General features: G+C 42.3%; 2 protein-coding genes across 2 annotated transcripts; both read right to left on the bottom strand.

Annotated features, from left to right (window-relative positions):
• Positions 1-6,102: 6,102 nt before the first annotated feature.
• On the bottom strand, positions 6,103-9,419 carry LOC122769072 (arrestin domain-containing protein 3-like). Its single transcript, XM_044025348.1, has 6 exons — positions 8,477-9,419; positions 8,328-8,388; positions 8,087-8,258; positions 7,926-8,013; positions 7,583-7,839; positions 6,103-6,309 (listed from the first exon to the last, which is right to left on the bottom strand). The coding sequence occupies exons 1-6, from the start codon at positions 8,844-8,846 to the stop codon at positions 6,190-6,192; spliced, it is 1,068 nt and encodes a 355-aa protein (XP_043881283.1). The 5' UTR covers positions 8,847-9,419; the 3' UTR covers positions 6,103-6,189.
• A 104-nt stretch (positions 9,420-9,523) lies between these two features.
• LOC122769071 (arrestin domain-containing protein 3-like) lies at positions 9,524-13,593 on the bottom strand. The gene is made up of 6 exons (XM_044025346.1): positions 12,876-13,593; positions 12,735-12,795; positions 12,489-12,636; positions 12,268-12,361; positions 11,457-11,713; positions 9,524-10,275 (listed from the first exon to the last, which is right to left on the bottom strand). The coding sequence occupies exons 1-6, from the start codon at positions 13,132-13,134 to the stop codon at positions 9,925-9,927; spliced, it is 1,170 nt and encodes a 389-aa protein (XP_043881281.1). The 5' UTR covers positions 13,135-13,593; the 3' UTR covers positions 9,524-9,924.
• Between the last annotated feature and the right edge of the window lie 68 nt (positions 13,594-13,661).

Below are 13,661 nucleotides of genomic sequence, written 5' to 3'. Positions count from 1 at the left end.
TATATTGAGGGGGGAAAAAAAGAGGAAAAATCAACTTTTCTGCACTTAACAATGGCTCAGAAAATGTTTATTATGGGAAGTTTATCACTCTCCTTTTCCAAAATAAAAACTTCACTATAATGACCTCCCTTCTTTGAAATGCTTCATAGTAACAATGTTAATGAAGAGCATTTAAGGGATTTACACTGGTTTGTAATGGGTTCAGCTTTGGTTTGCTCGTGCTTCTTCTCTCACACACACACACACGGAAATCTGTGTCTGTCAGGGCCTTGAAAGCGACGCAGCTTGGAGCAATTAGAGAGCAGAAAAAGCCCCTCAGTGCTCGGCAGCCAGCGGACCCAGTGATGCCATTTCATTCTGCGACCGCAGTACAGACACGGAGCCATCTGTGGGGCCCCCGTCGCACAGAGGTCCACTCCAAACCCTGTAAAAAAACAAAAAAAGAGGAGAAAACATTTATCTGTGTTGTCACGTTAGGAGGAAATGTAGAAAACCTGAGTATACCTGAGCGCTGTGCCACAGCATTTCCCTCAAAACAATAACAATAACAAAACGCCTAGTGTGATGACATCAGGCACAACAGTAACGAGTCGCTGTGATCATTAGTGTCATATGTGCGCAATAAAATGAAGAGGGGGAAAAAGGGAAAAGAAACATTGGCTGAAGAGTAGAACTGAAAGTTTCTCACTCTGATGTTTCGTAGTGGCTTTTCCCCCCAAGAATCCATGAGTGTTTCTCTGGTTTTGAAGAGCGTTTTAAAGAAGGTTATGTTTATTACACTAATCAACAACATACACGTATATATATGGCATTTTAATTACATAAATAGGTCATTTGTTGTGGTTAAACTGTTAAAACACAGTGCACTTTATTTTCAGCAAAGCTTTTCTATTCACTCACAGACTGGAAAAGCTGAAGGCTTTAATGTAGGCAGAGAGGCTGCTTCAGCACATCGGACTAGTCCTCTCCTGTGTCTCCTTCTGAAGTCTCTCCACCCTCCCTCCCTCCCTCCCTCTCTCTGCTGTGCCATCCTACACACACACACCCTCCCTTACACTTCTCTCGCTCTCTCTCTCTCTCCCTCAGCCGTTCCCCAGCTGGGAGAGGGTTAGTCAACTGGACGCCCATCCCGCTGATCTGCAGGAGTCCCATGGGGAGTTACCATGGCAACCGTGGCCGATGAAGACAGGGAGTCGCCAGCAGGCCCGCATGGTTGTCATGGTGCTGGGTACAGAGGTAGGGGGTGCCAGTGGCCACACCTCCCTACTCCTCCAAAAAACCAGGCTGGCGTGTGTGTGTGTGTGTGTGTGTGTGTGTGTGTGTGTGTGTGTGTGCAGCCTGTACCCTGTACACAGAGCCAGGCATGTTACCAGGCAGGCTCTGCAACAGCACAACCAAGACTGTGGCTGCAGTCAAATCCAACCGCTCCTCCGCACGGAGACGTCTTCATGCAGGTGTAGGATTCAGTAAAAATCAGAGGAGAAACCACGTTTAAGTGTTTCTATTCTGATGCTGAGCTCCAATGATGCACACATGTATGATGTGTGTGTCCGTGTGTATACAGTGTGCAAAAATGACATTTAAGTTGGTCACTCTCTGCACTTCCAGGTGATTTCAAGGTAAACTTTGAGTCACGTGACGACGAGAACAGCAACTGGGGGATCGACAGCAAATGTATCTAATGTTTTAATGCAAAAAAACTGTCTGTGTAGGTTGGGAATTTAAACTTTTCGAATGAAAAGAAGCCATTTAAAGACTTTCTCAGAGGGCAGAGGGCAGCTAGTGTGACCTTTAAATCCGTTCGGTTGTTGAAATGTTTGGAAACCGCAAACACAAACCCTCAAAAAATGTTTCCAGGCGGAAATCAGCCTGCAGGCTACAACGTGCCATATCTACATTTTAATGTTTATTAACATGCACTGTCCCTTTCCTCAAATAAGAAAATAAATAAATAATAAAATAATCATAAATAACCTTGTTTTTTTCTCTCAAAAATGAAGATTCATGAGGCAACATTGTAAAATAAGAGGGAATAAACAGGGATACATTGCTTTATATAACACGTTTACTAATGACCATATTCATAACAGTGTATCATCAGTTCCCAAGGGTCTTGAAAATTGCCCTAAACAGACAAGGGTCATTGAAAGTGCTTGAATTTTGTCTTATTTAGGTAAATGTCTCTCTTGTGTGTTACGACGCCACTTACAGTTTCAAGTACCACGTACGCAGTCAGAACAAACGCCGAGTCATGATTACTAGCAGTTGTTGTTGTTGTCGTGAGATTCCGGGCAGAACAATGAGGGAGTGACGTTAAAACAAGAGAGAGCGAATGACGACACGATGCCTGGGAAATGCAAAATTCAAAAGATCTTTGTCTCACCAAAGAAAATGGAAAAAAGACCGACTTTGAACAAGATCCCAAGGACAATCACTTTGTCCAGATGCTGCAAATCAATAAAAGTGGACTGTTTCAGCTCATTCGGTCCTTGAATTAGAGGGAAATGGCCCTGGGAATTCCTTGAAAAGTCCTTGAATTTTGTCAACAAAGGTGTGGTTCTGCTGAAACGTAGACACACAAAATAATCCAGTTGCTCAATAGAAATGTTCCGATTTAAGGTGTTTTAAGGTAAACAATTCGCATATATAACACAACATATATGATTTTTGTGTGGTGGACAAACTGTGAAGAACTTCATGAAACCTCTTTCACTTTGTTGTTTTCTTCTTCTTCTTCTTCTTCTTCTGCTGATGTATTTGGCAAACACAGAAGCTTGTGATTTTTCAGCTTTTAATCTCCGTGCTGCTTCTGTCCTTCTGTCGTTTCATTCACTGGCGTCTCTGCTTTCTCTTCAAGGTGTTTCTTCTCGCAACTCGAGTGTCCTTTAACCCTTTTGTCCTCCTGACTCCCCCATGTGAAGTCAGCAGAGCCTCCTGCGTGTCAGAGACTTGGACTTTTCACCGCGCCGCTGTCTCGCCTCAGCATAGAAGCACTTCTGTGCAGGACCGAGCGCGTGATGTTCATCTCGCAGGTTTTTGCTCCTTGTTTGTTCTTGGTGTTGTCTTCCAGTCTTTGTCTTCTTCTCGTTCTTCGGTCGCCCCTCAGGTTTAACTCTCCAGAGGCTCTCCAAAAGCTCCTGCTTTTCACTTTGCAGAAAGTCATTCCTCCGTGTCTGTGCATATGCCGCCTTCATGGTGCAATGCACTTGTGAATTCAGCAGATTTCGGGGGCCTGGAGCATGGTCATGACACTCTGTCTCGGCGCAGAGCCGCATGCCAGATTCTCATGCTCATTTGCGGTCTAGGTATGAGGAAAAATCTGCACAATTAGCCGCTTCCAGAAGAGGCGTGGCCACACACACACCACTCCTCTGTGGAAAAGGAGCGTCTGATTTTGTTTGGCTTGGTGTTGCGAGAAAATCATTCCTCTCTTGGAATGCCATTAGCTCTTTCGCTGTGTTTTCGTGTTTGGCCTCTAAATCTTTGCATTTCCTTCTACTACTCATTTCATTGTTGGAAAGACTGGGAAGACCGGATAGAGGAGGCCCATGAACGTAAGAGGGCCAGATATCTCGAGCTGGTAGAGGCCTGCAGAGTCAACGGTTGGAGGCGCCCTGCCGTGAGCCAATCGAGGTGGACTGCAGGGGGTTTCCATGGCAATCTCTGCAAGGCTCCTTGGCAGAAGAGGGTTGCCGGAGAGGAAAGCCACACCAGGAACATCACTGAAGCTTCTAGGTGGTTGTGGATCAAGCCTGGGTCTGAATCACCATGGCTGGGTCGCCAAGGTGAGGGTGTCTGAGACCTGAAACACCACGTTCACGATCATACTTTTCTTTTGTCTTCCTCAACTGGAAACCTGACGTTTCCCCACCATGTATTACACTGTTAACTCATGTAATACTTAAGTATGGGTTTAGCTTAGCTTTTCAATCGGCTGCTCAGTTGTCTCCAAATATGTTTTAACCCCCAAGAAGAGCATCGTCTTTGCATCAAAGGAGGGGGATGAACTGATGAAGTCCTAGATTGCAGTGAATCTAAAGGAAAAACATCAAGCTTTTGTCACAGCTCACATTATATCCATTATTATTATTAGTTTTCTGTGCAAAATCACAAAAGCAGATTTCAAAACCGGTCGATTTGATCCCACAACAATTACACGCGCTGAGTTGTTTTGGCAGCGCGTCATCTTTTATTACAGTTATCTACTACGACATAAATTAGCGATTGGAATAATATAAAAATGCAATCGACTCAAGCGATGACAAGTGCTGTTTTGAAATATGACTTTAATATTCTTTTTTTTTCCCCCCCCACAAGAGCAGCGCAGTTGACACCACACCATGGTCTCTGTTGTGTGTTTGTATTATTATTAATGTCGAGAGAACATCAGTGGTTTTCTTCTCTTGTTTTGCTGGATGGATGTGAAATCGTCAGGCCCCATTTGCGCTGAATCAGAACCAAACAGTCTCTCTCTCTCTCTGTCTCTCTGTCTCCGGGTACGTGGGTGTGTTGTATGTGGTGTCACAATAGCCAGATCTAATGTTTCCAGGATGGATCCCGACCATGAAATGTTTTGCTCTCTACATGTTTCCCCCTCCTGGGGCAGCGCAACATATCCGAGTCTCTGTCCAGAACATGGGCCTGGTTTCACTTATGAACCACCGGTTGGGCAACACATGTACGGTGAGCGTCATGAATGTGCCTTTGTTCAATTCGCTCCTCTGTTGCAAAATGAATCCATGGGACGAGGGCGAGCCGGTGAGAACCCTCGCATCTGATGTTGTTGTCCCTCTGCTGCAGTTTGTGAACAGCTGTGAGGGGATGATGAATCGCTTTGTTCATGTGTGTTTACGTCACGTTACATCTCATGGAGGAGAATTTCTCATTTCACCCAAATCATTTTACTCCTGGCACAAATTTGTGCAAGGAACCTATTCTTATCCTTATTATTATTATTAGTAGTAGTAGTAGTAGTAGTAGTATTATATACATGGCTTTCCGGTCATTTTTGAGGGGGTTAATGGGCCCAAAAGCTCTTGAAACTCTTGGCATGGAGGTCAGGTCTGGTGGAAATGTGATATTGACGCTCAAGGGCTCTATAGCGCCCCCCTAAGGTCAAAACAGAGGCAAAATTGGGTTCCACCAAATTTCCCGAAACTTGGTGGGAAGATGTTACAGACCAAGACGAACAAAAAATTCAACTGTAACCATGACTCAACAGGAAGTCGAATTTTGGCATCCATTTTGGCGATTTGCACCCTAAGTAGACGCATAAAAAAACACGCCAGTTTGTACTAGTTGACTTTTCTTTTGCCTTTGAAAGATAATATATAAGTAAAAAAACTTTGTAAACACACATGAGCATGTACTTTTATTTATTTTTTATTATCTTAGGTCCAGTGCGTAAGAATTAGTGACATCTAGTGGTGAGACTGCAGACTATAAACAAACAAAGGACTCCTCCGCTCACATCTCTCTCTCTCTGCGTCAGGTGATTCTGGTCTAAGATGGCAGCAAAACACTTTTCCCAAGTACATACAAAAGGCTTCATCTCACTCACCCATCGTCTGCTGCCATGGTTCTCAAACTGTGGCAACATTCGCGATAGTACCTGGAGTGACGTCGACAGGCTGCCGGCCAGCGATTGGTCAGAGAGCGTCGTCGCCGGGAGAGTCATGAGCACGACGTCCGAGGCAAGAATCCAACCGAACAATGGTGAACTGTAGATTAGCTAAAAAGACTTAAAAATCCCTGAAAACAAGCGTTAATCTCCAATATTTAGCAAAATAATCTCAATGTAACAGAGGAGTCTGGTGTATTTAACAACAGCACTGCTGGAACCCCGGTGACCGCGAGCCGAATCACAAGCAGTATTTAAGTATCTTTTGAGTTTTGATGCTAACTGAAGGCTACTGAGCAGAGTATGAATTTTACATACTGTTCCTTTAGGTAGGTAACACTTTAAATGCAGGACCTCCATGTGTTTTTCGTTCACTGTTAAACTCTAATTCAAATCGAATCAGCTGTTACTGATGCTCAGTTTAGTGGCGTGTCTCCATCTAGTGGTCATCATGAGAACAAACAACCATTCCACCACACATCTACTACATCTTATTTTATTCTGTGTTGCCATGAGTCCAGTCATCACTGCATACACCAGCCTCTCTTGATCCCACGTCGCGTCCCCCTTTAACCGGGAAGCTTCCTGAACCAGATGGATCTCTTTGGTTTTTGCTGACGTGGCTTTGGTGAACCGAGCAGAACGACCAGAGGGAGTCTGATCTCCGCCTGTGGGACATCGAGAGTGACCTGTAATTTAAAGAAAACACAACTTTTAATATGGTTTTCGTCTTAAAAAAGAAGGAAATACAAACTATACTCTCTGGAAACTCTCTGTTTGACCCAAGTCAAACATGGACTCTTCTCTAACCACTCCCTCTCCTCCTCCTCTTACATCTCTTTCCTCCCTTTCTGATGTACAGCCACTATGTGGCACTGTTTTCACAAAATGTCTAGCTATGTATGTGTGTATATATATATATATATATATATATATATATATATATATATATATATATATATATATATATATATATACACACATACATATATACATATATATACATGTATATACACACATATATATATATATATATATCCATCAAGTCAATTCTTCGCCAATAAATGATTATCTATAAAAGCAGTTTCTGTCTTTCCATCAACTGTCAGCATATAATCCATTCACTGGCCACTTTATTAGGCACACCAAATATCTAAACAGCTAATTAAATCCCAGCAACTCGATGCATTCAGGCACGTAGAGTTGTGTTTTTAAAGATATGATACGAAACACTTTGTTGAGTTGCGTGTGGGTAAACTTCAAGGCAAAGGGAACTTTTTGGTGCCAGTGTTTTGTCTCTTGTTTTTTTATCCTATTATAGTCATTTAATATTCATCAGCATTAGCCAGGAGAACAAGACAACAAGACAACACTTTCCCTGATCCCACGCTTGTTATTGTCTTGATTGAGAGACCCCCCCGGGTGACAACTATTAAGTACTCTGTGATTAAGTGATTGAATGTGACGTGGTTTGACTCATTTACATTTACATTTAAGCATTTAGCAGACGCTTAAAGCTACATAGAAGTAGTCTTGGAAAGAACTCCACTAGATAAGAACAGTGGACTCAGTGCCGAGGTGGATCCAAGTACAGAAGGAGATAGGGGAGGAGGTAAGGTAAGGAGAGAAGGAGCTTCATGAAGAGAGACAGGGACACACACGCCCCTGATCTGGTAGCGCTCGGTAGGTCTGAAAAGAGTCTGGATTGCCTTGTCTGGGGCGCTGGCACCGCCAGACGACAATCCTTTGATGGACGGAGCAGTCCAGGGGGGAAACATAAGGATTTAGAAATTGATGAACCACCTCTAGAGTTTACAGAGAGTGGTCCAAAAGAGAGAAGATAGCCAGCGAGCAGCTAAAGAGGGCTAAAGTGTTTTGTTGATGCCAGAAGTCAGAAAAGAGTGGCCAGACTTTATTCGGCGCCATAATAATAATAATAATCCTGTTATTGTGTACTGGCACCTTGAGTCTGTACTCCAGTTTCATCATGCAGCAGTTGAAGAAGGTGGGAGGCGTCTCCGCAGGGACACTCAGGACTTTGGTTATCGTGCGACTGCTCTCAGCCGGTACGGGGTCTCCCGTCCCGAAGAGGACGTCGCACGTGTGCGCCGTCCTCTTCGACGGCGTGACAAACGTCTGCTTCTCACAGAGGTAGAACGCGGGCGTCACGGTGCGCGCCGAGTGGTTGAGTACCTCGACGGAGACCGCCATGGCCTCACCTGTTTTACATTTCAGAGAAAGAACAGAGTCACGTGTGAGGTACGGCTGCTGCTGAGCAGATCTCAGGTCAGGGTGGTTGCTTCACCTTGCTTCACTCCCATTTTCTCAGAGGAAGCGTTCATGGTCACTTTTCCAGAGCCGAAAAATGAGATCCTGGTCGCACTTTGCTCCTCCTACAGCAAAAAAGTCAGTAGTGTAACTCAACACAAGGATTTTTTTTTTTGTTGCAGAGAATCTTTCCCTTACCTTAAGACCAATGATTATCATTTCAGATTTGGAGGCAAAGGGGAATTCGGTCTTGGTCAGAAACGGGAACTCAATCTTGGTTTTGTGGACGAGCCAGATGGACTGAGTCAGCTGTGCTCGCAAACTATAAGTAATCTTTCCCCATTTGCCCTGATAAGACGACGGCATGTCCCTGTGAAGAGATAAGGGCAATTATTTTTGGCACCAGGTGTGTATGTGAATGAGATTAGGACACACTCACTTATTGGGGATCACAAAGGTGAATGGATACACATTTCTTCCGGCGCTAATGAGTTCTGAGCCTTACAGGAGAAAAACAAAGAAGCAGCATGTCAACATTAGTTTACAATAGATGACACAGCAGTTTTAGAAAAGCAAGACCACACCGACCATCTCCTTTGTTTTTATCCTGCAGAATAATGTGTTCAAAGTAAAAGTATCTCTTCTTGTTGCTGTGAACCACAGTGTCCCGTCCTCCTCCTCCTCCTCCTCCTCCTCGTCCGCCGTCTTCGTACCACGTCACCTCTGCTTTTCCTTTGGCTCGGACCAGAAAACGCTGCACTTTGGTCTCCTTGCTGGTCACCACCGTCACCCGTCCAGAGAGCGCGTCCCCGGGAGAGAAGGTGCCTCGTTCGTTCACTCGGCTGTACTCCACCAAGAGATGCTTCACGGTCATGTTCAATACTCCTAAGTCAAAGACGTGCAGAATAACTGCTGCCAGTTTCCTGGAGGCTGGTTTTGAACGATCCACAGCTGACATAACGAGGACCGGCACCCTGCGGAAACCCTGTATCTGTGTCACACAAGGTCACATGATCACGAGCCAAAGGTGTCACTTTCACGCAGGTAACTCTAGCCAGTGGCCTGGAAGCGCCCAAGCGATAGGATTAAATGAAGTGAGTGAAATGGTGTCCGGCACGGCTCAACACAAGACAGTAAACCGTGGATAATACGCGCTTAACGTGTTAGTTTACAGTCTTATTGTAGAATACACAGTGTATTTCTACACAGAGTAGATACAGAAACTCATACAACATCATAATGTGATTCAGAGAAACTGGATTATAGTGTAACCGTACCACTAATCTAAAATAACGTTCATAGGAGCGTTCCCTGCCACCTCAAGGGACGACCACGACAAAGTTAATAAACCAAAATGTTGGTTCATACAATTTGTGCAGAGTCACGGCAACAATCTGTGCCAGTGAGATTAATAATCTGACATGGCGACTGGCTTGGAAGACATAAAATACGGTGTAATCTGATCCGAGTTACAGTGTCTTAAATTAGCTGCAAACAAAGGAACAGAGACTGTTGTATACATGTATAATGTGAAATATCCTGTGGTTCTAATGATACATTGTAAACTTAACATAAAGTAATAAACTGGAATTTTCTACTTTATGTATTTATTTGTTCAAAAAAATGAATAGAATACAGTATTACGTTACATTTTATTGTCTCATTTATATTTACATTATTACGGTTTACATCAAGACTACCGTCTTAAAATACCTACACAATCATTTACACCCTGTATTGTAGTGCCTGTAATGTATCGTCACAGTAATACACACATTTGCTCACCTGTAGGTCACGTGACAAGTCTCCCAGCGAACCATCACTTTTTACAAACGCTAAAGCAGCAACAAACTTACATGCATGTGCTCTGGCGGATGTTTGTCCATCCAGGCTGCTGTAGAAATGGGTTGGCACAAGAAAAGTAAGACCCTTGCCTCAGGGACATATAAGAGGCTTATTTTAAATGTCTTCTTTTTTCATTTTACAGACACTAATCTATTTCTAAATGTTACACATTAGACATTGAAGGCAGCTATTTACATTTTAGTGCCATATTGTTTAGACTGAGGAATGGAGGAGTACATCGCGTAGGCATAGGAGGGCGGGGGATCCTGAGGTTGGGGATTTGGAGGATTCAGGGGTTGGGGATACAGGGGTTGGGGATTCAGAGGATTCAGGGGTTGGGGGTTCAAAGGATTCAGGGGATTCAGAGGTTGGGGATACAGGGGTTGGGGTACGGAACTCCAGGCCGGTGGATTTGAGTTCCCAAATGTTTCAGAGCCAAATCCATCAGGGGCCGTCTTGTGTTTTTCCTGAGAAAAATCAGGTAGAACAATTATGGGGAGTTTGATCGTAGGGTCTTTGGCACATTTGATGTCCAGGTAGATCTGTAAAAAAAATTAAATGGAATTAAAATAAAAATAAAAATAGTTTCACATACTTGTTCTACTTCTACCTCTTTTGGATTAAGTTGACTATTCATAAGCTATAAGCCCTAAGTTATTTCCAGTCTTGCATAAAGGACCTTAAAGGGATACTTGAGTAAAAGTACAATTCTGTGACTTGAAAATTACTTTGGTAGTTGTAGTCACCTTTTTTTTATAATATTCTAATAAGTAGAAGTCTTAAAGTATATGACATTTAGTGTACTTGAGTATCAAAAGTCATTTTTTGATATAAAATGTACTTAAGTTTTCGCAGTAAAAGGGTAGTGTAATGACTAGAAAAGCTCTATATACTGTAAATACAGACCATAATAACAACTCTTCTTGTGATTTTATTAGGTAGTAACGAGTAACAAAGACAGTTAGAGGAAATGTAGTGGAGTAAAAGTAGAAGTTGTTAGAAATATAAATAACAACGTTAAGAACAGGTATGTGATACACATACACACTGGTTATTTCATAAGCGTTCTGTGTTACTGTGACTGTGTTTTCCTTGCAGTACCACGTTTTCATCACCGAGTGTCACTATGAGTCAAAGGGAAATCAGGAAGTAAGATAGTCAGGAGAATTTGAAATCCACAGCAGGAACACAGGTTTCTTGCTGCACTGGCAGATACTTCCTCTAATAGTGGTTATATTTTCTTGTTTCGACAGGTTTCTTGATTAATAAAGTGTTCTGATGTGTTTGTTTTTTAATCATAGTCCTAATCTTGTCTCATGCCACTCTCATACCACTACTTTTTACTGTTAAAGCACTTTTCCACACCCTGACTCACAGCACCATGTTGTATAAAGTTCACCGCCGTACAAAAACTACGCCCTGGACATTTTTATATTAATTCCATGAACAATGCCTCCATTAAGGACTAAATAAACTCCAGGTTGGTGTTAAATTGAACTCGTTCAGTGGTATTTTAACACTAGAAGAGCGTCATACACCACAGATAAGTTTAAATCTAATCAGAATCGACTGTTTCAGTGTTACGTTAAAACAAGTGCTCCAGTAAGTGAAAATGAGGAAAAGGAACACAGTAAAATCCGGGTTAAAGCTTCCAACACAACAGAAAAATGGATCACTAATATAATAAAGGACTTCTACCAAGACCACAACGCATGAACTTTACCTTCAGCCTGTACTCTAGCCTGATGATGGAGCAGTTGATGATGGAGGGAGGCAGCTCCTTCGGGATGGCCATCACCTTGGTGACCGTCTCTCTGCCTGAGGAGGCGACAGCGTCTACCTTGTCCTTAAGGATATCGTTAGTGTGAACTCTCCTGCGACCCTGGGCAAAGTAACTCTTCTTCTCGTACAGCACGAACTTGGGCTTCACCTCGCGACTCGAGTGGTTCACGATCTCCACGGTGACTTTTAAAGGCGCGCCTGTGAAGGGAACAGGGACAGGATTTCCAAAAGAGTCAGATATTTTACCATCTGTCACAATCCATACCTGGATTTATTTTTGATTTTATGGTTATAGAATTGTCAAAACAGTTCAATGAGTACGCCCTTCGGCCCCCTTTTTCCAAGATAACTTCAACTTTCTGTATCTGGCAGTTATTCAATATTGCTGGTTGTTTTGACTGTGCAATCACAGTTTAGGATTTGGATTTTTCACATTTATGACACAATAGGAACTCTAAAATGACATAAATGAACCATTTGAACTATTTTACATATGTACAATATGGACTTTTAGTTTTCAAGTTTCTGCCCATTTTTGTGTGGTTACTCCCTAAAGGCAGAGAAACAATTCAGAATTATGGGGTTAAAAAAAACCCCTCAAATTCTGAGATTAAAATTTTCTCAGAATTCTGACTTTAATCTCAGAATTCATGCTGTCTTATTTTATTTTTTTACATGTGGCACTAATACTCTTCCGTACAGTTGCCTACATCTTAACCCCCTGAGAATTCACTGTTACATCATCACCTTACCTTGCTTGTATCCCATCCGCTTGGTGTGAACATCTACTGAAACGTTCCCAGATCCAAAAAGGAGAGACTTATCCTTGCAGCCAGACTGCGGCTCCTGAAAGATGGAGTATAGATTAAATAATCTATATATATACATATATATATATATATAGATTACATTTACTTCTGCATGGACAAAACACATGGAATTTTATTTTATTTTAAGATCAAGTATTTCTTACCATGAGTCCCGGCATATTCATGTCTGCTTTGGAGATGAACGTGAAGTGGACTTGGGACTTCTTTGTCAGTTTCATCGACTGCCTGAGCTCGGCCCTCAGTTTATGCACCACTTTACCGATGCTGGATTTGAAACTTGAAGGCATATTTCTGTGAAGTGAAGTTACAAAAACATTAAGAAAAAGAAAAATAATAAAAAATAATAGAATATATAGTTAAATATCGATCAGGAAAATAATAATAGGCACCCGTCGGGGATCTTGAAGGAAAAGGGAAACACATGTCTTCCTTTAGTGATCACTTCAGTACCTGGAGAAAAACAATGTAACATGTCCATAAATTACTGCATTAGCAACAGTCCATGATCAATTCTTGTGGGAATACTTTACCATCTTGTCTCGCTTCTCTTATCATGTGATGTTTCACCTCGTAATATCTCTCATCCGCCCAGAAAACACGGTGTTGATTTTGCCCGTGATGTTCGTGCCAGACGACTCGAGCTTTTCCTTTCCCCACAAAAACGAGTGACTGGATTTTGGTTTCTTTGGAAACCTGCAGAACCACTCTTCCGTTGATGGTGTCTCCATTGGTGAACGTGTTCTTGCTGTTGACGGCGTCATACTCAATCGACAAGTCTTGGATGGTCATCGTCCTCCTCCTGAGATACACGCAGTGGAAAGTTCAAGTCTGCAACTTCAGCCTTGTAAGATGTGGGACGGTCACATTTAAAGCAAACAAATGCCATAGAACCTGATTTTCCTGATTGTTCTGGCACACACAACCACACTTGGTGATGAGAAGTATGCAGCCTGGCAATCCAAGAATATATTACGCAACTAGTGCAGTATCCGTTCAATGTTTGCTTTTTTATTTTGAACAATATCTCTTACGTTTCTTATCAATGCATCATTAAAATTGACAGTAGGTCAATAGAAAAAGTATATTATCATGTAAGAATGAACATGTCCTGACAGCTCATTTATGTTGCTCATGTCCACACTTGTATTTGAAGGTAATGATCAGTTTATCTGAAGTGTGAGGTCTTGACATAAGTTCCTGTTTTTACAAGATTTTTTTTTCTGGGGTCTGCTTTTACGTTATTTTATTTTTTTTCAGGTCTGTTTTTACGATATTTTTTTTTCGTGGTCTGTTTTTACAATATTTTTTTCAAGGTC

This window comes from Solea senegalensis, linkage group LG5 (assembly GCF_019176455.1).
Source record: "Solea senegalensis isolate Sse05_10M linkage group LG5, IFAPA_SoseM_1, whole genome shotgun sequence".
NCBI lineage: Eukaryota > Metazoa > Chordata > Actinopteri > Pleuronectiformes > Soleidae > Solea > Solea senegalensis.
Note: the sequence above shows the minus strand (reverse complement) of the source record. Positions and strands in the feature narration are given on the sequence as shown.